Below are 14,818 nucleotides of genomic sequence, written 5' to 3' on the forward strand. Positions count from 1 at the left end.
ATTATGATTCTGAGTCTTGTTCTCACATAGTAATGATGATTACAAAGAGGAAGTAATTTTGTTGAATCCAAATTAATTTCAGAATATCCCCCTCACAGTTTTACTTTTTAGTAATAATTTAAAAATTATCAGCTTGTTTTATTGCCATTTGCTTCTTTGCCCAATTTGAATGTAAGAAAAGTAAAATTACAGATCTTTTTCAGCTTTTAGTTAACTGGCTTCTTGTTAACTAAGATGTGACTACATACCATTGTCTTCTGATATTAATGAATACTTTAGACTTGCCGCATAAACATCATTTCAGATTCCACCACAAGCCCTGGACACAACTGAGCACACTGCAATTCTGAATTCTCCCATACCTTTCTCCACAGTTAAGTCTCTTGCTTGCCCCCACCCTTGCCTGAGGCAGCCCCAGCAACTTCTACCATTATCTATTTCTTGACAGATACCTTCAAGTATCTTTCTGTTATCTCATTCTACTGAATTGTGGCATCAAAGGTGGAAAGAAATATCCTTCAAAAGAAAGGGGAAGGAAAATTTGAAATGCAGATTGCGGGAGAAAAGGGCTGGATAGGACAGAGGTTGGGGGTGGGTGGAGGAAGGTGTGCCTACCACCTGCCCACTGCTGAACATAGCAACCATCTGGTTGTAAAGGCAGGTACAGCTACCCCCACTGTCATTCAAGCACTCAAAAGGCAACACTTCCAGAGTCCTCACCACTAGCTGAAGGATTTGATATTCATCATCCTAAATCCTTCCTTTCATCCTCTTTTTATCCTCATTTTTCAGAGAGGAATCTCAAGCACAGAGAAAATAAGCCTACGCAAGGTCTACCAGTTCACACAACGCAGAACCACATTCTGCGGCAAGGTCTGTCTTCCGCATCTTCCCACATCCCAAAGAGAGGAAGCAGACCGGCCTCACTTGGGAGTCAGGGAAGGGAGCAGAAAGCCTGGCAGGATGGAGCAGGGGCAGAGACCTCATGGATCCGCAGGAAGGAGAACTGAGAAATGAAATGAAGGCTCTAGATGATAAAACAGAAGAATTTTGTGGCAAGGCAGGCCTAAAAGGGCTTTACACTGGGAATGATATAGTCATTTTTGCATTTTTAAATGATCCACTCTGGCTACAGAGTGAAAGGAGAGGCCAACAGAGCACTGTTCTAGTGCCCTGGGTGAAAAGCAAACTTAGGGTGAAGTAGGTTGGTAGCAGAGGGATAAAGGACAGTGAGGATTGGAGATGTTTTTAAGAACTAGGACGTGATGACTGGTTGGATATGAGCATTTTTCCTCTCTGAAAAATTAGTATAAGATGAGGGTTAGTTGACTAACTCAACCTCAGAACTGGCCCTCCTAAGTTAGGCATTCACCATCTTAAATCCTCCCTTTAAGCCTTGAATCTAGCTGTTTGACCTTGCATGAGTCACTCCATCTCTCTGTGCCCAGTTTCTTCATCTGTAAAATGGCAATAAAAACAATCCCTCCCTCATGGAATTATCAGTAAACCATGTGCAAAGCATCTGGTACAATGCCCAGTGCTGAGTACACAAGAAATATTAACTATCATCTTTATTACTATTGTTATCATTACAGGAATGGCCCATGTCTCTTGCCAGGGTCAAAAGGTTCACTGCAGTCTCTCTCATTGAGCTAAGAGACACAAGAGGAAAGATGCTCTGCCGAGAAAGGTAACTTTGGTTTTTAGACATGTTGGGTTTGCTGGAGTCTGGGACACATTTCCACAGATGCACGTGGTGTGATGGAGAACACAGGAGTCGCAGAGAATTGAGGACATGAGGGCCTGACAGATGAGAAGCGAGTAGAGGAAGAAGCCAAAGACTCTAGGTTCTGGAAATCTGGAGAACAAATATCCAAGCCCCCATGTGTCTGGTGCGAGATCAGACTCTGTCCATGCTATCAGCATGCTCTAGAGCTAGGGGTACCCCAAAGACAAAATTAAAAACAAAAAAACAAAAACCAGAGTTGGGGTACCTACCTCATGAACCACAGTGGGGCTCACCATGGACTCTAACAGACATATGATGGGAGCCACCTAGGTAATTTAAACTTCTCTAGTTGCCACATTAAAAAAGGAATAGGTAAAATTAATTTTAATAACATTTTACTTGACCCAATGTATCTAAAATACTATACACATATGATCAACACAAGAAACTAGTAATATATTTTACATTTTTTTCTCTACTGTCCTTTTGGAACCTGATGTGACAGCACAGCTACAGAGTGCTCACATTTTCTCCGATACAAGGTATTTCCATAGCACGTGCACATTCCTGGCTTTGGGGGCAGTTCCAATTTCAAAGGTTCATCCTCCCTGGCCCCCAAGGGTACTGTCCCTGTGGGATCTCTCTCTTGACTGGGATTCAGGAAGCAGCTACTCTGGCCTCCTTGCCTACTGTACCCACTGCTGTTCTCACTATATTCACTGTGGCCACTCATGGTCCATCCTCATAAATATAACTATAAACTCAGCTAAAGCTGCCAGCAGGTTTCAGGTTCACAGAGTAGTCCTGATCACAAAGCACACACCAACCCCTTGTCAGTAATCGAAGTGAGAGGAGCCCTTCCGAGTCCTCCACACATGCACCAACTGCACACACCGCACCAGAGGGGGCAGATGTGTACAGTCCACTGTCTAATGAGGAGCCTGCCCAGGAGATGTGGGGAAGGCATGCTGCCCCACCCCTGAAACCTCCCACATAAAGAACCTCCAGGAGGCAGCTTTGCTCTAATCTCACAGTACCCTACGGGCCCACACTTGCTCCTGAAACCCTGCCCCTAACTCATTGAAGTCAGAGCCTCCTCTATCTGCCAGGCACAGCCAGAGGGTTCTGATGAAGTGCCACTTATCCCATCAGTCCACATCCCTTCTCCTCAAGCACCTGCATCTTTTAAGATTCCTTCTGGCCAAAGTGATAAGATAGAGAGTTATCAGTGAAAAGGGACCTTTCTGTATGAAGATAGCTGCAAATTCCTCCCAAGAGACAAAGGGCGGCTTAGGCCTTCCTTTAGGAGAGGAATGAAATACACTTACGCTAAAACTGCTATTGGCACAGGTGTGTACACATTTCATGGTAGTCTGTGTTTTTAAAGTTTCTGATACAAACTATTTATGAAAGTTTTCTGTTCACACAGTTTACAAAATGTTGAGACAGATGGAGGTATTATTATTAAAATATAAAGCTGTGTTTTTGAAAAAGGATTTTTGTACTTGTTTTTCTAAAAATTAATGAATTAACACCAGAATTCCTTTTCAGCTTAGTGTTTTTGATGTTTTAATTAAAAAATACACACACGGCCGGGCACAGTGGCTCACGCCTGTAATCCCAGCACTTTGGGAGGCTGAGGCGGGTGGATCACGAGGTCAAGAGATCGAGACCATCCTGGTCAACATGGTGAAACCCCGTCTCTACTAAAAATAACAAAAATTAGCTGGGCGTGGTGGCACGTGCCTGTAATCCCAGCTACTCAGGAGGCTGAGGCAGGAGAATTGCCTGAACCCAGGAGGCGGAGGTTGCGGTGAGCCGAGATCACGCCATTGCACTCCAGCCTGGGTAACAAGAGTGAAACTCCGTCTCACAAACACACACACACACACACACACCCCACACACAATTGCTCTTTATCTCCAGCATTTCAAAGAGATATGCCAACATCTGAGGCTGCTCTTAGAATGATAAATTACACATTTTTTTAAAATTACAAATTAACAATGACCCCTATTTCCTCTTAATTCTGTAAATACAACCATCCAAACTGGCTTTAATATAGAATGACTTCTCAGGAAATCATATGTCTAAACAAGGGCTTTTCATCAGATTTCCTCATAACATACAATATGCACTTATCTATTTGAGAAGCAAAAAAAAAAAAAAAAAAAAATTACTGTGCCAACTTTAGGCTTGTTTCTTCAAATTATATATTCATAATTTTTCAGTGTGGTGAAACAAAGTATCTCCTGTTCTTAAAAAGAGGTGCAAGCTGGGTGTGGTGGCATATGTCTGTAGTCCAAACTACTCGGGAGGTCGAGGCAAGACTGCTTGGGCTTAGGAGTTCAACACAAGTCTCTGCAACACAGTGAAACCCCCATCTAAGAAAAACAAATGGAAGAAAGAAAAAAAGAGGCAGTCTTGACTTGTTTAAGGCTGTCACCATACTAGCATGGCAGGATATCTGGGGATAGGGTGAGGGGTCACAGGAACAATGGTCATGGATAGGCAGGACTGGGCACATGCAGGCACCACCAAAGCCTGACACCTAAACACCCTTCCTGACATCTAATATTTCAGAAACAAAACAGAACTGGATTTCCTTACACTTACTTTGAGTCACATACAGAAGTGGTGGGTGCACCCTATGATGCTTAGGGTTTCTTAAGGCCTCCCTCTGTGCCTGGTGGTATGGTCATTTATTTCTTCTCTTAAGGCACTCTGAGTGCCTACTCTGTGCTGCGCACATGCTAAGAACTGGACACAGAAACATGAATCAGAGAACTGCCCCGTCTCAAGCAGCTCAAAGTCCAATGAGAGCTCCTAGTCTCAAATGTTTTTAAAAGGAAGAAACAGGAAAAGATCTTTTACAGGAAAATCTACACTCAACCGACTGAACAATAAAATAGTTCTCTTTATACTCAAGTGATACCAAGAGCTCTCCTAAGCTTTCACAGTAAGTGGCAGATGAAAAGTTGCCACCTTGGCTGGGCGCAGTGGCTCATGCCTGTAATCCCAGCACTTTGGGAGGCCGATGCGGGTGGATCACGAGGTTAGGAGTTCCAGGACAGTCTGGTCAACATACTGAAACCCCCGTCTCTACTAAAAATACAAAAATTAGCCTGGTATGGTAGTGTGAGCCTGTAATCCCAGCAACCTGGGAGGCTGAGGCAGAATTGCATGAACGCAGGAGACAGAGGTTGCAGTGAGCCAAGATCGGCCATTGCACTCCAGCCCAGGCAACAGTGCAAGATTCCATCTCTCCCCCCACCCCAAAAAAAGCTGTCACTCTAACTGCTCTCCTCTACTGTGCAAATGTACTCTAAATCCCAAATCACTACAGCCTACAGGTTTACCTCTCTACATACGAGTATTTCACAGATGCTTCTCCCCACTAAGCTGGAAGCCCCAGCAGAAGCAGGGACCATGTTTCCTTGTGCATAGCAATGGAACCCCAGGGCCGTCCAGAATGAGGGCTCAACAAATGTTTATGGAAGGGATGAAGATTTATTTTAGAGAAATCTAAAACATTTTAGACCTTACAAGGTCCTTGCGTCTAAACATTCCTCCAAGTATAACTAAAAAACGAGGAGCTATAGAAAACTATTTAAATTTTGTTTCTAAAAACATTCATTTTGGTTTCTTAAAAAATACTCAATTACTGAACAGATCACTGGCTGGTGTGGACTGTTGAACACAGTGCTGTAACTTCCTGCTTACAGCACGTGAGATACGTCTGAAAGTTTTGTTTTCCGTTGTAAAAACACTGGTGACTGCTTGACTCGCTTAAAGCAAATAATGGGGTTTTTTTTTTTGGTAAAAACAAATAAATAAAATAAATAGTATAAATGCCTAATAACAAAATAGGCACATTTTTGGCTAGAATATTTTTTTCGAAGGACAAACGTCCAGCTTATTTTACTGCCTGAGCCGAAACAGATGCTCCCACTAAGTTGGTGGCGGAGCAGACTCAAAGATTCCAATAGTGACATGTATAATGTGTGTCAACAAGAAAACAAGTGTACCACAAATCTGCGAATGAAGTCCCCAGCTAAGGTGAAACCTTGACAGGGCTACTCTGAGGTGAGCTATCCTCTCCCTCCTCCAGGGTTCAGAGTGGCCCAGGAGAGGCGGTGGTGACAGGCGCTCTGCGGCCCGGCTGTGTCCCCCTCGGTGCTCCGGGATCCCGCGAGTGGAGAAGGAAAGGGAGGGAAGTGGCCGGGGAGGGCCCTACCTGCCAGCCTCCAGCGCTCAGGGTACGCCAGCCCCAGGAGCTTCCGGGCCTCTGAGAGTCCGGCCGCTGCGGGGCGCAGCCGCCTGTCGTCCCCGGGAGGCGCCGGCGGCCCGCGCCGCCAGGCCTCGCTCCCCGCCCAGGCAGTGGCTGCGGGACTGCCCGGGAACCCTGCGCGCGGAAGCCGAGGAGCTGCCGGCCTGGGGAACGCCCCGCACCTGCCGCTGCCCGGGGCCGGAGCCCAAAGCCTCAGGAGCCGCGCGAGGCCCGCGCCGCCCCCTGAGCCGCCCAGACTCCCTCCCCGGCAGCAGCTCCTCCAGCGGCGCGTGGCTCCAAAGCCCCCGAGCAGCGCTTGCCCTGCGCCCCACAGCCGCGCCGGCCTCAGGCCAGTGAGAGGCGACAGGGACCCGGGGGCGCGGCCGGCCGGGGCCCACACGCAGGCTACCGGCAGGAGCCGCACTGGAGCGGCCGGGCCCCGTGGCGGGAGCAGCCGCAGCGGCCAGGCAGGGGGGCCGCGCATGGCGCCGCGTCCAACCCGTACGCCTCAGTCCGCCGGCCAGGAGCGCGCAAAGCCGGAGGACCCTCCAGGCCCGGCCCCGAGTAAAGGGCGTGGACGCGGTGGCGCCCGCCCCTCCCCGCTGGCTGTCACCCGCCTTATCGTGCCGGCAGGCTCGGGCCGCGCCGGTCCCATCCTCGTCCGCGCGGTGCCGCGCCCTTCCACGCCACCCCAGGGACTGCGACCCTGACCTTGCACGCCACCCTTCCGAGCGCCCCCCACCCGCTCGGGTGCCCTCCCCGCAGCGCCCCCAACTGCCCGCTAGCTGAGGAGCGCCTGGCGCGCCTCCCGGGACGAGGCCCCGGAAGCCTTGGAGCACAGCTGCGCCTGCGTACTGCGCGCGGGGAGTTTTTCGCGCTTCACCGTCCCCTCTGGTCTGAACTTGGAAGCGGCACGAGCTCTTTCTCACGCTGGCAGACCAGCGGAGCGCGCAGACGCGACCACACGATGGCCGGCACAAGGATGGGGCGGGAGGACAGCGTGCTGGACCCGGCGTGGGGCGGGTCCGCGGCCCGGGAGACCCGTGCTGGAGCGGCCCTGTCACCGGTCTCGCTGCCAAGCACAGGGCTGAGGTGCGGAGGGCGTACTGAGAGGACTTCAGTACGAGTCAGTTCACCTGTGGACGGCGTGTGGAGGAGGTGGTTGGCGGATAGTGAAATGTGCGTAACTTTGAGAAGGGAAGAGATGGTTTCTTAACGAGAGCAGAAATTTGAAGGCAGACGCAGTGGAGGCGTTCTCGCTGCCAGAAGTGTAGAAGACCAATCAGAATGCAATGTATCTTAATACACGTTCAAGGAAAGACAGGAGAGGACATTAAAACTGGGACACTTTATGGAGACTTCATGGTTGGGGGAATCTGTACCTGGGGCACAGTGAGTCGTGGTCGAAGAAGGTGGGTAGATTTTTGCAGACTCGTAGGTATTTTTCCTGGACCTGGACAGGGTACTGGCCTCCGTTGCAAATGATATAGGTTCACAAAACAAAAAACCTCAATAATCAACATAAACATTTTAGTGCAATTTTTTTTTTTTTTTTTTTTTTTTTTTTTTTTTTTTTGGGGGGGGACGGAGTTTCGCTCTTGTTGCCCAGGCTGGAGTGCAATGGCGCGATCTTGCCTCACCGCAACCCCCGCCTCCCGGATTTAAGCGGTTCTTCTGTCTCAGCCTCCCGAGTAGCTGGGATTACAGGCATGCGCCACCACTACTGGCTAATTCTGTATTTTTAGTAGAGATGGGGTTTCTTCTTGTTTGTCAGGCTGGTCTCGATCTCCTGACCTCAGGTGATTCGCCCACCTGAGGAGTCTGAGGCAGGATAATCGCTTGAATCCAGGAGGTGGAGGCAGCAGTGAGCTGAGATCACATCACTGCACTCCAGCCTGGGCAACACAGCAAGACTGTGTCTCAAAAAACAAAGAGAAGTTAGCAAGATGCATGATGAAAACTATCCCATTTTCTTTTCAGAAATCTTATAAAATCTGACTTTTAAAGATTTTTCAATTTAAATAAAGTTTGCATTATTTGATTACTGAGACTTCTTAGCACATATTTAAATTTTGCCCCTAGGAGAGTACCTTAAGTATATGGTCCTGGTAGGTAAGGATTGAAGGGGAAGGATCAATAATAGAAAATGTGGGAGGGGTTAAGTAAACACTTAAATGTGCTTGTGGGCCAGACACGGTGGCTCACGCCTATAATCCCAGCACTTTGGGAGGCCAAGTTGGGTGGATCACCTGCCATCCTGGCCAACATGGTGAAACCCTGTGTCTACTAAAAATACAAAAATTAGCTGGGTGTAGAGTGTGGGGTGTGGTGGTGCGAACCTGTAGTCCCAGCTAGTCCAGAGGCTAAGGCAGGAGAATCACTTGAAGCCGGGAGATGGAGGTTGCAGTGAGCAGAGACCACATCACTGTACTCCAGCCTGGCAACAGAGGGAGACGTCGTCTCATTAAAAAAAAAAAAAAATGTGCTTGTGAAGTGAGCAGTAAGCATGTAATCCTCTAAAGTCCAACATCTTAAACCCAGGGTACATGGAGTCCCACCTCCCCCGCCCCACCTCACTTTCCTGCCTCCAGAATGACTACAATTTAAGCTAGTCTCTCATCAGTGTGGATGTTCTAGAATTGAAGGTGTAGTGTGAAATCAACTCCACTGATATTTATGAGTAAGCATATTCCTTTTAGCAAATATGTTATGCAGTGACTTCTGAAAAGAAGTGGGATCATTCCTCATCATGCATCCTGCTGCCTGTTCTTTGAGCCCAGCTGAAGAAGCATCAGTGAACATCACCCTCCCAGTTAGAGAGAAAGTGACAATTTTAACCCAGACCTAAGCGTCATCTTTCTCTTACCCACTTTCCAGAAAACACCTGCTGCTGCAAGGGCCAGGAAATGCCAGACTGGCCTCCCCTTCCTGCCTTCCCCAGAATGGCATCCCACCGGCTTTTTCTGCCATTGCTCTCTAGGGCCTCCAGTCAATAGAAAAATAACTCAAGTGTAGCTGATTAAAAAACAAAATTTGAGCCGGGTGCGGTGGCTCAAGCCTGTAATCCCAGCACTTTGGGAGGCTGAGGCGGGTGGATCACAAGGTCGAGAGATCGAGACCATCCTGGTCAACATGGTGAAACCCCGTCTCTACTAAAAATACAAAAAATTAGCTGGGCATGGTGGTGCGTGCCTGTAATCCCAGCTACTCAGGAGGCTGAGGCAGGAGAATTGCCTGAACCCAGGAGGCGGAGGTTGCGGTGAGCCGAGATCATGCCATTGCACTCCAGCCTGGGTAACAAGAGCAAAACTCCGTCTCAAAAAAAAAAAAAAAAAAAAAAAAAATTTGGCCAGGTGTGGTGGCTCGCGCATGTAATTCCAACAGTTTGGGAGGATGAGGTAGGAAGATTATTTGAGACCAGGAGTTTAAGCCTGTGCAGTGGGAGAATCTACCTCTATAAAAAATAAAAAAGTAAAAAATTAGCTGGGTGCGGTGGTGTGTGTGCCTGTAGTCCCAGATACTTGGGAGGCTAAAGTGGAAGGATTTCCTGAGCCTGGGAGGTCAAAGCTTCAGTGAGCTGTGATCAAGCCACTGTATTCAAGTCTGGGCAGCAGAGTGAGACCCTGTCTCAAGCAGAAGAAGAAGAAGAAAAAAAAGCCTGTACTCCCAACACTTTGGGAGGCTGAGGCAGCTGGATCACCTGAGGTCACTAGTTGGAGACCAGCCTGGCCAACACGGCAAAACCCCATCTCTACTAAAAACATAAAAATTAGCCGGGCATGGTGGCAGGTGCCTCTAATCCCAGCTACTGGGGAAGCTAAGGCAGGAGAATGGCTTGAACATGGGAGGCGGAGGTTGCATCACTGCACTCCGGCCTGGGTGACAGAGCAAGACTCCATCTCAAAAAAAAAAAAAAGAAGGGCTATGGCTTTTAACAGCACAATGGGGAATGAATATTAGCAGAAGGATCACCAGGACCTATATAGTCACCACACACACACACACACACACACACACACACACACACACACAAAAAGATAACCGACTCTAAATATATATATATGTATGTTTATATAACATATATAATTCATATATATATGAATTATTGCTTGGCATTTCTATGATGTTCTTTTCTCACTTGAAAATAAGAATAACTTTTCACTGCCTCTTTTTTTTTTTTTGAAATGGAGTCTCACTTTGTTGCCCAGGATGGAGTGCAGTGGCACAATCTCAGCTCACTGCAACCTCCACCTCCCAGGTTCAAGCAATTCTTCTGCCTCAGCCCCCTGAGGCAGGTGGGCGCTACCATGCCTGGCTAATTTTTTATTTTTAGTAGAGACGAGGTTTCACCACATTGGCCAGGCTAGTCTCAAACTCCTGCCCACCTCGGCCTCCCAAAGTGCTGGGATTATAGGTATGAGCCACCACACCCGGCTCTTCAGTTTCTTTAGAAATTAGGGTAAAGTTCCTTGGCCTCTGAAAAAGACAAAACAAAACAAAACAAAAAAAACCCAAATGCTCTAAGGCGTGTTTGGAAAAGAATAAAACAAGCCAGTTAGATGTGACTGGATTAATAAAATACCAGAGTAAAGCAAGAACGGGCTGCGTATTAATGCCAAGAGAATAACAAACAAAAGTTCAAGTCCTGCCCACAGGAATGACAGAAAAGGCTCTTGGTGGAGGTGTGACTAAACCAAGAGGTAAAATCCGGCCCTCTGAATAGATTCTTAATAGGTTTAGTGGCTAACAGGTATTGAATTCAAAAGGAACTTCTTTTGATGCAACTTGAGAAGCGTTGGGATTACTTCAAGAGCAATTCTACCTGCTGGTGCTTGTCCCTCTCTAAGGGTGGCAAGGGAGGGAGCCATGTGGGCAGCAGGAACGGGTACACAATAGCATAAGAAGCAAAACAAAGGCTCTCTGGTTGGAGTTTGTAAGCTGATTGGGGGTGTCATTTGACCCTTATAGGTACATGTGACCCTTATTGGTACTTTTTTTTTTTTTTTGAGACGGAGTTTCACTCTTGTTACCCAGGCTGGAGTGCAATGGTGCGATCTCGGCTCACCACAACCTCCACCTCCTGGGTTCAGGCAATTCTCCTGCCTCAGCCTCCAGAGTAGCTGGGATTACAGGGACGTGCCATCATGCCCAGCTAATTTTTTGAATTTTTAGTAGAGACGGGGTTTCACCATGTTGACCAGGATGGTCTTGATCTCTTGACCTCTCGTGATCCACCCGCCTCGGCCTCCCAAAGTGCTGGGATTACAGGCTTGAGCCACTGCGCTGGGCCATTTTTTTTTTTTTCAACTCAAGAGTGCAGCTCATCATGTCAAGGGCAGGGTGTCAGGACTGTGGTTGAAGATGAAGCAAGCAGCTCAGTGAAGTGTGCACAGCAAAGGTATGGAATTCACATGGGGCAGGAGTGCTGTCTAAACTTCTCTGAAGAGGTTAGGATTGAAGCTTTTGGTAACTCACATGCTGTGTGCTTACAGTGAATGCTGAGGCTGTAACTTGGCCTCTTAGCACTGTGACTTAGGCAGGTGAGTGCACTGTAGGTGAAGACTTCAGCATCTTCAGATTTTACATTTCTCTCACCTTCTCCCAAAAGAGCCCAAACAAGATTGTTATGGTTTGAATTGTGTCCCCAAATAAAATATGTTGAAGTTCTTAACTCCCTAGGACCTCAGAATGTGACCTTATTTGGAAATCGAGTAATTGCAGATACAATTAGTGCACATAAGTTGAGGTCATATTGGAGCAGAGTGTCCTTATAAGACAGCTATGCGAAGACGGATGCACACAGGGAAAACGCATGTGATGAGGAAGGCAAAGGTGGGAGTTATGTGGCTGCAAGCCAAGGGGATTGCCAGAGATTGCCAGCAAGTCACCAGAGGCTGTGAAGAGACACAGAAGGACTCCTCTGCAGCCCTGCTGATATCGTAATTTCATACTTCCAGCCTCCAGAACTGTGAGACATAATTTTTTCTTTATTTCTTTTTTTTTTTTTTTGAGATAGAATCTTGCTCTATTGCCCAGGCTGGAGTGCAGTGGCATAATTTTGGCTTACTGCAACCTCTGCCTCCAGGGTTAAGCAGTTCCCTGCCTCAGCCTCCTGGGTAGCTGGGATTACAGGCACCCACCACCACTCCTGGCTAATTTTTGTGTTTTTAGTAGAGATGGGGTTTCAGTATCTTAGCCAGGCTGGTTTTGAACTCCTGACCTCGTGATCCACCTGCCTCGGCCTCCCAAAGTGCTGGGATTACAGGCTTGAGCCACCGCACCCGGCCCTCTTTTTTTTTTTTTTTTTGAGACACAGTCTCACTCTGTCAGAGTGCAGTGGTGTGATCGCAGCTCACTGCAACCTCTGACTCCCTGTGTTCAAGCCATTCTTCTGCCTCAGCCTCCCAAGCAGCTGGGATTATAGGCATGCACCACCACGCCCAGCTAAAGTTTGTATTTTTTTAGTGGAGGCGGGGTTTTGCCATGTTGGCTAGGCTGATCTCGAACCCTTGACCTCAGGTGATCTGCCCACCTTGGCCTCCCAAAGTCCTAGGATTACAAGACCTGAGCCAGCATGCCCAGCCCCTGATTTCTTTTTTCTTTTTTTTTTATTTTTCTTTTTTTTTCTTTGAGATGGAGTTTCACTCTTGTTACCCAGGCTGGAGTGCAATGGCGCGATCTCGGCTCACCGCAACCTCCGCCTCCTGGGTTCAGGCAATTCTCCTGCCTCAGCCTCCCGAGTAGCTGGGATTACAGGCACTTGCCACCATGCCCAGCTAATTTTTTGCACCTTTAGTAGAGACAGGGTTTCACCATGTTGACCAGGATGGTCTCAATCTCTTGACCTCGTGATCCACCCGCCTCGGCCTCCCAAAGTGCTGGGATTACAGGCTTGAGCCACCGCGCCCGGCGATTTCTTTTTTCTTGAGTCTACTCCCATCCTCCCTCTGATAATGTCCCAGAGCCCAACAGTCTATTAGCAGTTTACCTTAGCTTTGTTTTGGCTTAACATTGATTGTAACTTAAGGGCAAATTTGCTGCCACAGTGTGGCAGCAAGGAAATGAAGTGTCTGGCAGAGAAGAGAAATTGTGTTTCCTCCTTCCCAAAAGGTTCACCTTTTCTATTTCACCTTCATCATTCACCAGAAGGTGAAAGGATGCCAGGAGTGGGATCTACAGGACTTTTGAAAAGAAATATACTGACCTTTGGCTGTGAAAACTGTGTCATAAGAACCGACAGCCCTGGGAGAATAAGTCAGAAAATGGAGAAAAGGGGAAGGGAAAATAACTCCTGGCTTGCCTCCAATTCATTTAAATATTGCTCAGAGCTCAGCAGAGTGGGATGAGAGACACTGACGAGAGGCTGTGCTACAATTAATGAGACAATCTCAGGTGTCCTTTTAATGGCACTGTTCTGGATCATGGCTTGGATGGGCACTTCACGTAAATGCAAGGCCATTTCAGGACTCCCCAGCTGCAGTCAGCAGGCCCTCTGTGTGCTTTGGCGTCTGCAGCTGGAAGGAAGCCTGCACAGCTCCCTTCTGTCCTCTCGTTGTTCACAGGACAGCCATTCATAGGACCTATGGTGCACTCTGTGCTAGGGCAGAACGCCAGGGAGGAGCTGCCTGTCTTCAGCACCCTTGCTGGGAACCACACGCCAAAACCTGACCCTGCCATTCTCTGAGCTTCAGGAAGCAGGACCCTATCCTTAACAGAGTCTCAAGTCAGATACTAAGCGATGATCACAATTTGGGAATTCAGCAAGAAAAGACAAGACATACAGCTTGAAAACAATGTGGGAAATGGCTGAGAAAGAGAGGAAGATAAGGAATAAAGAGGGCTCTCCAAAGAGTGAGCTGAACTTCAGTTGTGACAGGTTCTCAATAGTACCAAAATCTATGAACTTTTTTTTTTAGGATTTGAAAAGGTTTATAATTAAAGAAAAATGTTTCTAATTAAGAAGACTGTTTTCTGTCTTTTAGGAGGCAGGTTTTTTTAAAAAATTATCTGTTGTGCCTTTATATAAGTAGCCCTTAACAAAGGTAGTGATTGAAGTAGCACAGTACCGTGTGTACAGCACACTGTGTTTCTAAGCATTTACTTAGAGCTTGATATCTCCCCAAGTTGCTTTAGTCTTCTTAGCTTTGCAGAAATTGTAGTATCTTATCCCTCATTATACTTACCTATATTTTATTCTTTTTTTTTTTTTTTTTTTTTTTTTTTTTGTGAGATGGAGTTTTGCTCTTGTAGCCCAGGCTGGAGTGCAATGGTGTAATCTTGGCTCACTGCAACCTCCACCTCCCAGGTTCAAGCTATGAGTCTACTGCCTCAGCTTCCTGAGTAGCTGAGATTACAGGCGCCTGCCACCATGCCCAGCTAATTTTTGTATTTTTAGTAGAGATGGCATTTCACCATGTTGACCAGGCTGGTCTCGAACTCCTAACCTCAGACCATCCACCTGCCTCAGCCTCCCAAAGTGCTGGAATTAGAGGCATGAGCCACCAGGCCTGGCCTATTCTTCTTTTTTAAATGTAAATTTTATTTTTAGAGACAGTGTCTCACTCTGTTGCACAAGCTAGAATGCAGTGGCACAATCATGGCTTACTGCAGCCTTGAACTTCTGGGCTCAAATGCTACTCCCACCTCTGCCTCCTGAGTAGCTGGGACTACAGGCACATGCCACCATGCCTGGCTAATTTTTAATTTTCTTTTTTTGAGAGATAGGATTTCACTATGTTGCCCAGGCTGGTCTCGAACTCATGGCCTTAAGCAATCCTCCCAGCTCAGCCTCCCAGAGAGCTGGGATTACAGGCATCAGC

The 14,818-nt window shown here is 47.5% G+C and overlaps 1 protein-coding gene across 1 annotated transcript in view; it reads right to left on the reverse strand.

The window, feature by feature from the left end:
- ABCB10 (ATP binding cassette subfamily B member 10) overlaps nt 1-6,831 on the reverse strand; it is a 43,177-nt gene extending 36,346 nt beyond the window's left edge. Inside the window, exon 1 of the mRNA XM_003940794.4 lies at nt 5,967-6,831. Within this exon, the coding sequence (XP_003940843.2) occupies nt 5,967-6,483 (517 nt within the window). The 5' untranslated portion in view covers nt 6,484-6,831. The remainder of the gene's footprint in view (nt 1-5,966) is intronic.
- Between the last annotated feature and the right edge of the window lie 7,987 nt (nt 6,832-14,818).

This window comes from Saimiri boliviensis, chromosome 14 (assembly GCF_048565385.1).
Source record: "Saimiri boliviensis isolate mSaiBol1 chromosome 14, mSaiBol1.pri, whole genome shotgun sequence".
NCBI classification, from domain to species: domain Eukaryota; kingdom Metazoa; phylum Chordata; class Mammalia; order Primates; family Cebidae; genus Saimiri; species Saimiri boliviensis.